At 53.9% G+C, this 12,498-nt stretch overlaps 1 protein-coding gene across 1 annotated transcript; it reads right to left on the bottom strand.

Annotated features, from left to right (window-relative positions):
- Positions 1 to 908: 908 nt before the first annotated feature.
- CYB5B (cytochrome b5 type B) lies at positions 909 to 10,465 on the bottom strand. Its single transcript, XM_068203272.1, has 5 exons — positions 10,239 to 10,465; positions 4,258 to 4,386; positions 3,793 to 3,819; positions 2,484 to 2,515; positions 909 to 1,584 (listed from the first exon to the last, which is right to left on the bottom strand). The coding sequence occupies exons 1-5, from the start codon at positions 10,407 to 10,409 to the stop codon at positions 1,494 to 1,496; spliced, it is 450 nt and encodes a 149-aa protein (XP_068059373.1). The 5' UTR covers positions 10,410 to 10,465; the 3' UTR covers positions 909 to 1,493.
- Between the last annotated feature and the right edge of the window lie 2,033 nt (positions 10,466 to 12,498).

The raw sequence follows: 12,498 nt of genomic DNA, 5'->3' as shown, positions 1-12,498 counted from the left end.
CCTGAACAACCTCAATTCAGCAGGGTGATACTGGTGCCAACATGTGCCTTCCAGCTTCAAAACCTTTCCCTAATAGGGAATCCACACTAAACTTCCCCAAACTGAGTCCATGGTTCACAATTTTGTGTTAAATGTGAAGCCCTGGCAGTGCTCTTACTCCAAGTTCCCTGGCCTTCAGTTTTGAAAAACAGAGTGTAATTCCACATCCAAGAATTTCTTCTATACAACCTTCTGGAGGACACAGTAGTTTTGTGGGAGAGAGAAGAATCCCCACAACCCATGGGAGGTTTTTACAGCAGGACCCCAGGGTATCACTGCCCTTTTTGCTGCAATCCCAGGGGATGATCAGCTGTGCTGGAGGTCTGGATTGGGAGCCAGTGTCGGTGGCACAGCCCTGCCGAAGGGCAGCGGGCACCAGGACACCACTTCCCTTTATTTAGCAGATCCCAAAGCCCCAGATCAGTGTGCTGGAAGAGCTGGAAAGGTTCCTGCCTCAGCACAGGAAGCAAACTGTGCACTGTCTGCACTTCAAGGACGACTGCACAACACACAAAAACAGGGCAAGAGGGAAATACTCTCCTCTATTCCCAGACAAAACCAGCATTATCCACAAATCCCAAATGCATTTCTTTTCCCTTTTCATTTTGGGAGAAGAGACCAGATTTAATTGTTTCCCCCATCTGGTGCACATTCACAGTACGTAAGAATGAGTTTTAGTTTCCCATACATGTGTCAGATCATGACCTCAGGGAGAAAGAAGAATCTGCATTTCCAGAAGCCACATGCCAGTTCCCACTGGCTCTGCCAAGCACAGCACGAAAACACCCAAACCAACCAGGATTCGATATAAGTTGTCCACAGGATATACTTCCAAAGGGACAAGTACAAATACTACAAAATGAACAGAATCACTTTTAAAATCCATGTATTTGTTTAACCGTTAAAAACAGACAGGTACAGAAAGAGGTGGCCAAACCAACAACTCCCTGCCGCTCCAATTAGTGTTGCCTGCACGCTCTGGGAACGTTCTTGCGGAACCAAAGCTCTGGACATCTTTTCTGGCAAGAGCTGGAGACAACTGGCAGATGATTCCCAACCGTGTGAAGGGCTGAGGCAGAGCCACAGGCCCAGGGCAGCTTTTTCATGGTGTCTGGCTTAACGCAAAGGCATTGAGAGAAAAGGCTGTCTGGGGGTTATGTCAGAGAGCGAGAGAGAGCGAGAGAGAGAGAGAGCACGAGGGACACCACACCAATGTCAGGGGATACTGGAAGTTCCTCTTTCCCTGCCACTGCAAGAGGAAAGTACAACAGATCTGTGGGTCCCAGAGTTAGGATAGAGTTCGGAATTAGCTTGGTCCCATGGATATCAACATCACTTGACAGACTCAGAGCCGAAAGCAAGGCAGGAAGGCTAAGGGCAGCAGAACTCCACGTGTTGCACACACACTCTCTCTTTCTCTTTTCAGGCTGTCTTGAGGCCCCAGCAAGGCCAGCTCAGGAGCTTTTCCCATCCACCATGTAATAGCGATACATTAAACCTAAGACCAGTGCTCCGATGATGGGGATCAGCCATGTCGACCAGACACTACGGGGAGAGGAAAAGAAACAACAAACTAAAAATTACACACCACAGAAACCAGAAGAAATCACCTAGTTAATAATCCATTCCCAATATTCATCCCTTGTTACACATCCAGGGGATGCCTGGGAGCTGTACCCACAGGTTGGCCCCCTAACCATGGCCACAGCTGGGGCAGGCCCCACTGTCCCCATGCTCAGGCTCTGCCAGCCCCCACGAGAGGCCCGAGTGTGGCCTCGTGCCTTATAAAATAGCAGCTGGATGGCTGAAGTTTCCAGCTTGGCACATCCAGAGACCAGTGGGGGGGGTTTGTTGTTGGTTTGGTTTTATTTTCCTTAAATAAGTCAGGCTGTAATTTGTGTTGTACAAACAACACTGTTGACTCAAGGATGGCAACGGCTACAGCTGTGTCCCAGTAAATCTGCCTTGCTCAGACTCCAGAGGCCACAGGCTCACCCTCAGCAGCCTCCTGAACAAAACCTCCTGCACCAGCTGCAGGAGACCAGGGCCCTGAGCCGGTTTTAAAGATTTCCAACCAGACTGGGCTGATCGTGGTAAAATCCTCCAAAAACCCACCCGTCACTTTGTTGTGCCACCTCTCGGCCCACAGCGACCACCCAAACAACCCCTGTGGTGACAGGGATGCAGCCGGCACCGTGCGACACCAGCACATGGGGCAGAGAATTCCAAACACTGGGATGCTGGTTCTGCCCAGCACAGAGCAGAGCCGGGCTCACATCCAGCAAGGGAGGTGCACGCTCTGGCACCTGCTTTGGAGTATCTGCTTGCCAGGACACTGCAGTACATCCCCAGGGATTTTCCTGCCCTTTGGAGTTAATATGCAGCTCTACGAACAGTGCCCCAACCCCTCCATTTCTCACTCTTATTTTCAGGAGATACTATACCTTGTTTGGCCTGAGGATGTCCTACTTGGATTCTGGAGGAGGAAAGAGTGAGTTAGCAAAGTACAAAGAAACATTGAACGTGTGTTAATAAGACAAGCCTGAACGTGTGATTACAAATACAGAGGGAAAATAACCCTCCTTTCCCAAACACCCCTTGTCACCAGTGTGGATGGTTTTGGGGATGTTTGCTGTCATCCTCATGTTCTTTCCATCAATTCAATTGGTCCCACCCAGTCACCAGCTTCATGCTGGAACTTGCACCTCTCCCAAAATAAAGCCTTGCTTATTACATCACAGTTTTGGGGTAGTTTTGTGCTACCCCCATATTTATTTGTACATTACTGATTCTCTCTCTTGCTGCCATCTTTAAATTACACTGGAGCCTCCTTTTAAAACAGATTATGCGCTCTGGAGAGACCCTTCAGCTGTGCACAACGTGCTGGACTTACTGATCAGACGAGAAAAACACTTGAATAAAGTATTTAACTCAGATCCAAGGGAGCTACTCTGATCATCACTGATTTCTGTGCACATTTTCAGCATGTGGTTCTGTTTATGAACCAGAGTTGAATCAAACAATACATTTTAAGGTGAATATGTACCTAATCACACAGCTCCATGTCATAACTAAGCATAGGCTTTACCCAGCCCGAGTTATCCTTGATTTCCCTGCTGACAGTTCCCTTCTGGATTCCTGCTGCTCTGCAAGTGGTTCTGCTCAGAGGAATATCTCCTGAAAGCCTTGCTGAAGGCAGAGCTGTGGCCTGCCCAGGCCTCCCAGCCCAGCCAGCTGCGAGGCACATGTTTACCTCCCAGCTAGGATTCTATTTATTGCCTTTCCCTCTCCCCATCCCTTCCAAAGGCATTTTTGCAACACTCTGCCTTGTTCTAGTCCAGGAGTACCTGAGTGTTAAGCAACACCACTGATCCCTGAGGCAGTTAACAGAGAATTCCTGTTTGCCAGCCGGCCCCTGTTGCTGTCTCCTGGCTCGGAGGGAACAAGGAAACCAGTTCGGTGGTCAGGACACAGCCAGAAATGCAAAAAATGGTCTGTGGCTCAAGGTGTGGAAAAAACATCGCTGCTGCCAGCAGAGAAAGGGCACAAAAACTCACTTCCAATTTCACACTGAGGTGCCCACTGAGGTTCAGAACAAAAACAAAGGTAGAATGTGCTTGGGAAATTTATTCATGTGTAGTTTGCGTAAACATAAAGCCACAAGCTCCACAGAAAAAAAAGGGTGGGGGGGAAAGCCTCCAAAAGACATGTGACATTAAATAAAAGCAGAAAACTGAAACGCTGAGAGCTTACCTTAGAACCTTCCTTTTCACGATCGTTCTGCCAGGTGGAAAAAGAAGAAGAAAGAGGTAAGTGCTGACTTCAAAGGAAGGCTGCAGCCTTTATGAGGGAATTGTTCTGTACAAAGGTAATTGCCTGGGCTCAGTTTTCAAAGAAGTCCTTCCTTTGGCACCCAAAGGCAGGCAGAAAGGTGTTTGTGCCCCTGGGAAGCCTCACCCTCCTGAGCTCAGAACTACAAGGCAAAGGTGGATTACGCTTCCACCAGCTACAGAGGGAACCCATGAATTCAGCTGAAGTGCCCCGATTTAAATGAGGTGAGAAATCTGTTCTGAATGGTGGAAGGAGAAGACTAATTTAGTTCAGCTCTCCCAACAGAAACCCTGGACACCACAGGGACTGCCTGAGCCCCTCAACTACTAATTTATTTCACAAGACACACCTCGGTGTCTTTGTTTGGGGGTTACACGAGGCACTCACCGGGTGGACCTCTCCAATGTAGTACTGCTTCAGCATTTCCCTGGCATCTGTGGAATGCCCCACATCTTCAAAGCTCTCAGTGGCATCTCTGCCAGCTTGTTCAAGCAACACCTCTTCTCCACCTGGGTGCTGGAAGAGAAGAGTCCAGGTGAGCCAAGGGCTGGATGCAGAAGGGCACTGAGGATGTCATCAGCTTTCCTCCCAGCCTGCACCGCTGGATGCCTCAACCTACACCATCAATAAGATCTGAGAGAGGTTCAATTGCTCAGCCTCTCCTCAGGAATTCACAGGCACCACTGGAGGAAAGGATATTCTACCTCTTCAGGTACTACAAAAATTATGTTTGGCCGACTCTGCACACAGATGTGCAATACTGAACTTGATCCTGGTGTGCAACCACCAGCGACATGGGGGGAGGAAATCCAGAAGTACCACAAAAATTATACTGTTTAACATCACACACAGATTTCAGAGATCCAGAGCTACAACAGCCAAGCCCCCAGGGAGCTCCACAGTGACAGTGCCACAGCTGTGGGTGGCAGCTGGTCACAGCTGACTGGCACAAACCCTGGCTGTGGGTCTGTTGCCTCTGGTGGGCTGGGCTCTGACCACTGTCAATGTCACAATTCCAGGAACAGCCTAGCAATGGAAAACACTAACCACAGACCTAGCAAAGGACAATCCCTTTACAGCCTGAGTGTGAACCACCAGCTAATCCAGTTACACCAATAAAGTGGTCACACATCCCAGGACACTCACAGGGACTAACCCAGTTTTCCAGGGCTTCAGGCAACCAGCCCTGAATTGGAGAAGAGACACTGGACTACATTTCAGATCAAAGGACCAACACACCTGCTTCTCTCTGTCATATCCTTCTCCTTCCCACAGACACTGAGCAGTTGCCACCCCTCCTCTTGCTTCAGTTTGTCTGCTTTTGCTGCCAAAACTCTGAATATTCCCTCCAGGCCATCCCACCTCGTACCAAACACAGGATGGACACAAACCAGCCCCCTTGGTTGCTTTGGTGGGTTGCTGCAGGCAATCCGTACCACAGCTCTTTATTTGGAATAAAGCCCTTTATTGTCCAGGTATGTCACTAAACCAACACAGAGCTTTCTCAGGAGCCACAAAGGGCAAAGTGGAGGAACACAGTTTGTCACAGGCAGTTATCAGGTGGCTGAGCTGGGGCACCAGGTGAGGCTCCATGGCTCATTCCCTGTGTCTGGCTGCAGTTCTGCTGGCTGCTCCTTCTCCCACACCAACCCTCAGGCTCACTCAGTCCCAGAGGAGGCAGATCAGAGACTGCTGGATGTTGTCTGTTCACATGGCTCAGAACAACTCTCCAATTTCCAGCTACGATCCATTAAAAAGCTGCTCATTTACCTAAGACTTTTAGAATAACTCCTTAGGGTGGCCTCACCAGAAATCTCATATTTCAGACAGGAAAATACCTGAATTTTAAGCAGACAACCTTCTTTTCCTAATATTTCACCCTAGAAGGATAGACAAAACCCTGCAGCAACAGGGGATGTGCAGTGGATCTTTCAGTGACACCCAGTCTCTCCACAGGCAAGAGACAAGAGGAAAGATAAAATTCAAAAGAGAAGGAGAACAGTAAAGTTCACTCTTCTTTACATCTCTGGCTCTGAAGCCTTTCTATGCACTTGCTAAATCCACAATTATTTATTCGTGCACATCTGTCTTTTGCCGCCATCTCCAAGCCTAAATGAAAAAGACCTTCAAAATATTTTGGCATCTCCTATTTCTGAAGGGCTCTGTCCTCCAGACAGCACTGCTGCAGCCAAACAATTCCTACCTTGTCCTAGCCCAGCAAACGTAAACCCAGACTATTTGTACAGGAAGTCATGGACTCTGCCACAAAACTGCCCAAATCTGCAGCTCAGCTGCTGCAGGAAAACATGGAAACTGTTGCAAACTATGGGGGGGAGGAAGACGACTTCCAGGGGAAACAATGGCTGGAAAATGTCTGTTTCTGACAAGAAACAGCCAAAAGCAAACCAGAAGGAGAGAGGTGACAATAAAATTGGGTGCTCTGTGCCACTGGACCTTCAGCACACACAGTAACAGTGACTTGGAACTGAGGGCACGCAGCAAAGGCCTCCAAGAGCACATCCCAAACTTCCACAGGGAGAGAGCCTGGAGTCCCCTCCCCACAAACCCCAAGAACCTGTCTGCAAATGTCTGGCTGGGAACTGCTGGTACAGAACTGCTGGAGACACAAACGAGCTCAGAGCAACACTAAGCTCCAGGACAATTAGATCACTGTGTCAGGTACGAGAAAAGATCACCAGGTTGAGGAGGGGGGAATCTTTCATTCCTAGTGCTCAGAGCTAAAGAAATAAACCAGGAGAGGGAAGAGTATTCCTGTGCAATAACCATGTGCCAGCACCATCCTAGCCAGAACCAAGGACGAGCAGTCACCCGGACAAAGGATTCACGCATCCTGCACAGTGCTGACTGTAAGGCAGGGAAAAGGTTTTCCAAAAACATCTCTGCAAAGCTGGAGCAAGTCAGCATGAGGACACTCAGATGCCTGGTGCTCCTCCTTCTCTTGAAGAACACTATACCTGAAACCAACTGAGCGATTTGGGTCAGTGGTGTCACAACCCAGGCTCCTTCCACCTGGAAACTGGAAATGGATTCCTGCTCACACTTATCACGGGGATCAGGAACGGCAGCATGTGCTGAGACACAGAGCTGTGGGGGCTGCTGTGGCTTGTGGGCTCAGATAACAGACACAGGAGCTTCCTGGAGAAATATGGATCTCCAGACACCCCTAGGCATATGTGAAAATGGAGAGAAACTGTATCCCTCCAGCAGAACCATAAATAAGTCTCTTACAGATTGTGCATAAGTCAAAAGCTCAGATTTTGATACCGTGTGGTGAAGTGTGAGCCTGACAGACCCCAGAGCACCTGCAGGAGGTGCAGCTGCCTCCCTCCACCCCCACTCACCCCAAGCACACAGCCCCTCCTGCTCCAGCCACAGCCTGCACATGCTTATCTAGATCACTGCAGCCAGCAGTACTAACAGGTATCCTGGTGTGGTCCAGTTACCCAGATCTGGGGGAAAATAGATCACCCTAAGGCTCTCTCAGAACTTAAAATAATCCCATTTCATTTCAGGCACTCACAGGCTCTCTGAAGCACAGGAGATTGCATCTCCCAGAAACACCTGCAACACTTCAGCTGCTGTCTTTGCACATCTCCTGGATTTGGTTTGTGTTCTTACAATTCAGTAAATTTTGTTCTGTGACAGATGTCTTGTTACTCCTATTACACATAAATGTGAACTGGAAACTTAAACTGGCCTACACTTCCAGCAGCACACGGATTTTGGGTTGGCTGACCTGCAGTGTGTAATTTGCAGGAATCATGAAGCCAAATTCAGCCTTTCAGCGGTGACTTCTTCAGGATTGCACAACCCCACCCACGGAACGTGCCAGTAGTCCCAGCAATCCCAGCCAAATCGGTGAGCAGAGGCCAGGAAGGGCACCCACGAGCTCCTGCTCCAGCGACCACGCGGGCGGGGGGACACGCCACAGGACCTGAGCTCTGCAGCTCCAGCTCCCCAGAGAACTGCAGCTCCAAACCAGACAAGCACTCCTGGTTCCCAGTGGCTGCACGTCGCTCCCCGGCACTCTAGAGGGTAACAGACACAAAGAGCATTTTTGCCAATAAATTAGGCCTTGATCTACAGCTCCCCTGTGCCAGCAAGGGGTGTACACAGCACAGTGTTGTGTCAGCCACGCTGGCACAGCTCAACAGTGCCCTTATTCTTCTCCCTCTCCCTCTAAGTAGGACTTTTAATGTCAGAAAAACACAAATGGGGAAAAGGGCCTGGAAAGGACAGAGTGAAATATCATCTCAGGGTGAAACACCATCTCAAGGTGACACTCAGGGCACTGCTAAACCTGGCTTGCTGGAGGGACTGAAGTGTTTTTCTGGGCTCACTTATAATTCCAAAGGTGTCCCAGGGAGCAGATCCCAGACCTCATCTTAGAGAGAACATCGAGGTGAAGACTCAACCTCCCTGCAGCGTCCATGCTCTGAATCACAGCACAGAGACAAGTGTAAGACAAGATTCACAGCTCCTGCAACTGCTGTCCCAAGCTCCAGCTCGTTCTGGCTCTTCCTAAACCCTAACCTAGCATTTTCTTATTCAGAAACCAGCTGTGAATGGCTTTTCCAAGTTTTTGCCTGGTCTTCCCCTGCATCTACTTAGCCTTTGTGCACCCACAGCTCCCTCCCACCAAACTGTCCTGCCTGGAGCAAAGGAGGCTCGGGGGGACCCTCTGCCTGTCCACAGCTCCTGACAGGAGGGGACAGCCGGGGGGGTCGGGCTCTGCTCCAGGGAACAGGGACAGGAGGAGAGGGAACGGCCTCAGGCTGGGCCAGGGCAGGCTCAGGGTGGACAGCACGAAGAATTTCCTCATGGAAAGGGTTGTTCATTGGCAGGGGCTGCCCAGGGAGGTTTGGAGTCCCCACCCCTGGAGGTGTCCAAGCAAAGCCTGGACATGGCACTCAGTGCTGGGGACGAGGTGGGGATTGGGCACAGCTTGGACTCCATGGTCTGGGAGGGATCTTCCAGCCTGGACAATTCTGTGATTCGGTCATTTTCTGGACCCAAAGAAGAAAGCAGATTGTGTCCAGCTTTATCAATAAATACTGAGAGCTGCAGAGCAAGGCACAACCTCCAGCTGCCAGGTGATCACTCCCTCCTGCCTGATGCACCTGTACCCTCTCCATGGCAGCTCTGTCACCCCACAGCACACAGGCTTCAACCACGTGGGCCGGGAGGGAAACCAGAGTTGAATTCAGACCAGCAGAACCAACAAGCTGGAACAAGTGCATTCCAATGAAGTGTCTTCTTTGGATCTGGTTCAGCCCAACCTTTGTACATTGCCCTGCAAATGCCACACAGTCTTTGCTGGTATTTTAAGCTGGGATAACCCCCTTAGAGATTTTCATAGAACCACAGAATCACAGAATATCCTGAGCTGGCAAGGACCCACAGGGATCATCAAGTTCAACTCCTGGCCCTGCCCAGACCCCCCAACAACCCCACCCTGGGCATCCCTGGCAGCGCTGTCCAGACTCCCCTGGAGCTCTGGCAGCCTCGGGGCCGTGCCCATTCCCTGGGGAGCCTGGGCAGTGCCAGCACCCTCTGGGAGAAGAACCCTTCCTGATATCCAACCTAAATTTCCTCTAATACAACTTCATGCCATTCCCTTGGGCATTACTATTTCGTTACTATTTATTCCCACTCCATTTCCAGCTCTCAACAGTTAGGACACCACTCTCAACCTTCTCAAAATCAGAAGACGAACGCAGTGAGTTCTGAAGGATTTTTCTGTCCGCACAGCCAAGGGAAAGCGGAGATTCGGCAGAAGCTGCATTGTTTGCAAACCCCTGTGCGTGATCCCCTCGGGGCAGGCAGCAGGGTGGTGGCTGCGGTATCACTGTCACCTCCTCCTCCGAGGTCTGGGGTGCTCCTGCAGCCTTCCCTTCCAAACTCCTGAAGTGCCCCGATCCCGCCCCCCTTCAGGATGCGGAGGGAGGTCCCGCGACTGAAGGAAACCTGCACCTCCCCGGGACCTGCCTGAACAGGTGTCCCCGGGAAGCCTGGAATCCCCTCAGAGGAGCCCAGCACAACCCCTGCCTCCGGCTGGCCGCGGCCACCGCGACCCGCCATCCCGTCCGTCCCCCGGCGGTGGAAGCGCGGGCACGGGCCCCGCACAGCCCGCACAGCCGGCCCGGGGAGCTGCCCCAGCGGCGCCGGGACCGCCCCACGCCCCGGCCGGGCCGGCGAGCCCCCTCCTCTTGCAGCCGGCCCCGGCACGTCTGTCCCCGCGGCAGCCCCTGACCCTGCAGGGCCCTCTCGGCCTCACACGGCCCCAGCCTGTCGCCGCTCCCCTCAGCCCCAGGGGCCGGGCCCGCCAGCCCCACTGCAGGCCTCACCTCCTCCAGGAACCCGGTTACATCGTAGACGCGCCCGTGGATCACCAGCCAGGCCTCACGGCTGGAGTTCCGCTTCGCCACCTCCTCCAGGGTGAACACGGGCGCGGGCCCATCCCCCGCCGCCGCCGCCGCCGCCGCCGCCGCGGCCTCTCCGCGCCGCCCGCCCTCCATGCTGCCCGGCGCGCCTCCGCGGAACGCGTGGCCTGACCCGCGCCGGCCGCCGTAGCGATGACAACGCCCTGCGCGGACTCCCTTCCGTTCGGAGACCAATGGGGAGCAAGCTAGAGGGGGGCGCTGCCGGCGCAGCCAATGGAAGGGCGCGGCGGCGGGCGTGGGCCAATAGGGAGCGGCCGGGGCGAAAGGCGGGAAACGGCGCGCGAGCGTCGCCTCTGAGGGATCGGTGCCCTCAGCCCCGGGCCCGTTAACCCCTGCTCCCCCTCAGCCCCGGACCCTCCTCAGCCCCGGGCCCGTTAACCCCTGCTCCGCCCTCAGCCCCGGGCCCGTTAACCCCTGCTCCCCCTCAGCCCCGGACCCTCCTCAGCCCCGGGCCCGTTAACCCCTGCTCCGCCCTCAGCCCCGGGCCCGTTAACCCCTGCTCCGCCCTCAGCCCCGGACCCTCCTCAGCCCCGGGCCCGTTAACCCCTGCTCCCCTCAGCCCCGGACCCGTTAACCCCTGCTCCCGCCTCAGCCCCGGGCCCGTTAACCCCTGCTCCGCCCTCAGCCCCGGGCCCGTTAACCCCTGCTCCCCCTCAGCCCCGGGCCCGTTAACCCCTGCTCCCCCTCAGCCCCGGACCCGTTAACCCCTGCTCCGCCCTCAGCCCCGGACCCTCCTCAGCCCCGGGCCCGTTAACCCCTGCTCCCCTCAGCCCCGGACCCTCCTCAGCCCCGGGCCCGTTAACCCCTGCTCCCCCTCAGCCCCGGGCCCGTTAACCCCTGCTCCGCCCTCAGCCCCGGACCCTCCTCAGCCCCGGACCCTCCTCAGCCCCGGGCCCGTCAGCCCCGGGCCCGTTAACCCCTGCTCCGCCTCAGCCCCGGGCCCGTTAACCCCTGCTCCGCCTCAGCCCCTGCTCCCCCTCAGCCCCGGGCCTGTTAACCCCTGCTCAGCCCCGGGCCCGTCAGCCCCTGCTCCCCCTCAGCCCCGGGCTCTCCCTCAGCCCCCGCTCCCCCCTCAGCCCCCTCTCCCTTCCCCCCCATTCCCCCAGTACTGGCTCCGAGCCGCCCTGGTACCCCCGTGCCACCGGAGAGCGCGGTGCCCGTCAGCAACCTGCCCTCAGCTTTTCCACTGTCCCTTGCAGCTCTTCCTGCATGTATGTAAAAGCGGTGTGATCCCACAGCCCCTGGCACCGAGCCGGTGGCGGTGCAGCACATCCCCAGGTCCTGACTTCCCCCAGGTTCCAAAGCAAAGCTCACACTCAGGCCTGACGAGAAGCGCTGGGTAATTCTCTCCTCCCTCCAGCCGTGTCGAGCATATTCAGGCTCAGAGGCCGTTCAGAAGCTCAGGGACCCGAGTAACTCATGAACGCAATGGTTTCCCTTCAGGAACTGGCATTTGAGGCATTTATTTCCTTGCGCTTGCGGCACAGGTACGAGGCTGGGCGCATGTTTGTTTAACAAGTGCTGAGGAGGCAGAAACGCTGATCTGTCAGTGCTAACCTGTGACCAGCACTAAAGGGTGAAGGTGTGTGCAGGGAGAGGCCAGCGGGCTCACGGGCAGGTCACAAAGCCCTCTGGATCCTGAAGGGAGCCCAAGGGAAGTTCTCTGTTTGGACAAGTCCATACATTCACCTACCCGGATACTGGGATGCAAAAGGCTCAGCCTGTTCTGAAACCTCTCCACAGTCACCTAGTCAGTATCAAATATTAAATACTGAGCTGCTGCTCCTTTTGATCCTTTCTGTCTACCTTCTCCCAGTCATCAGGGCTGTTTCCCTGGTTCTGTGTGTAACCCAGGATCCTCTGACACGGAAGCATTTCCAGCTCCTTGCCGTGCCCAGGCAGCCCAGCTCTTGGCACCTTTCCAAAACAACGTCTTTCCTTCTAGATCCTTCCCTTTCCTTCTAGATCCAACCCAGTTCCAACGGGATGAGTTACCTTTGCTCAGATTTGCTCTACTTGATGGGTTTCTTAGTAAGTGCCTTTGTGCTTCCTTCTCTCCATCCCTCGTGCCCGGAGGGTTTCTCTGTGGATTTTCAAAGAAATCTCATGACCCTCCTCCACATTTCCCTTGTCCCCTGTTCCATTGCTCCCTGGTTTTCTGTGG

The sequence above is a fragment of the Anomalospiza imberbis genome, chromosome 12 (assembly GCF_031753505.1).
Source record: "Anomalospiza imberbis isolate Cuckoo-Finch-1a 21T00152 chromosome 12, ASM3175350v1, whole genome shotgun sequence".
NCBI classification, from domain to species: Eukaryota; Metazoa; Chordata; class Aves; order Passeriformes; family Viduidae; genus Anomalospiza; species Anomalospiza imberbis.
The sequence above is the reverse complement of the archived record's forward strand: the minus strand, read 5'-3'. Positions and strand labels throughout refer to the sequence as shown.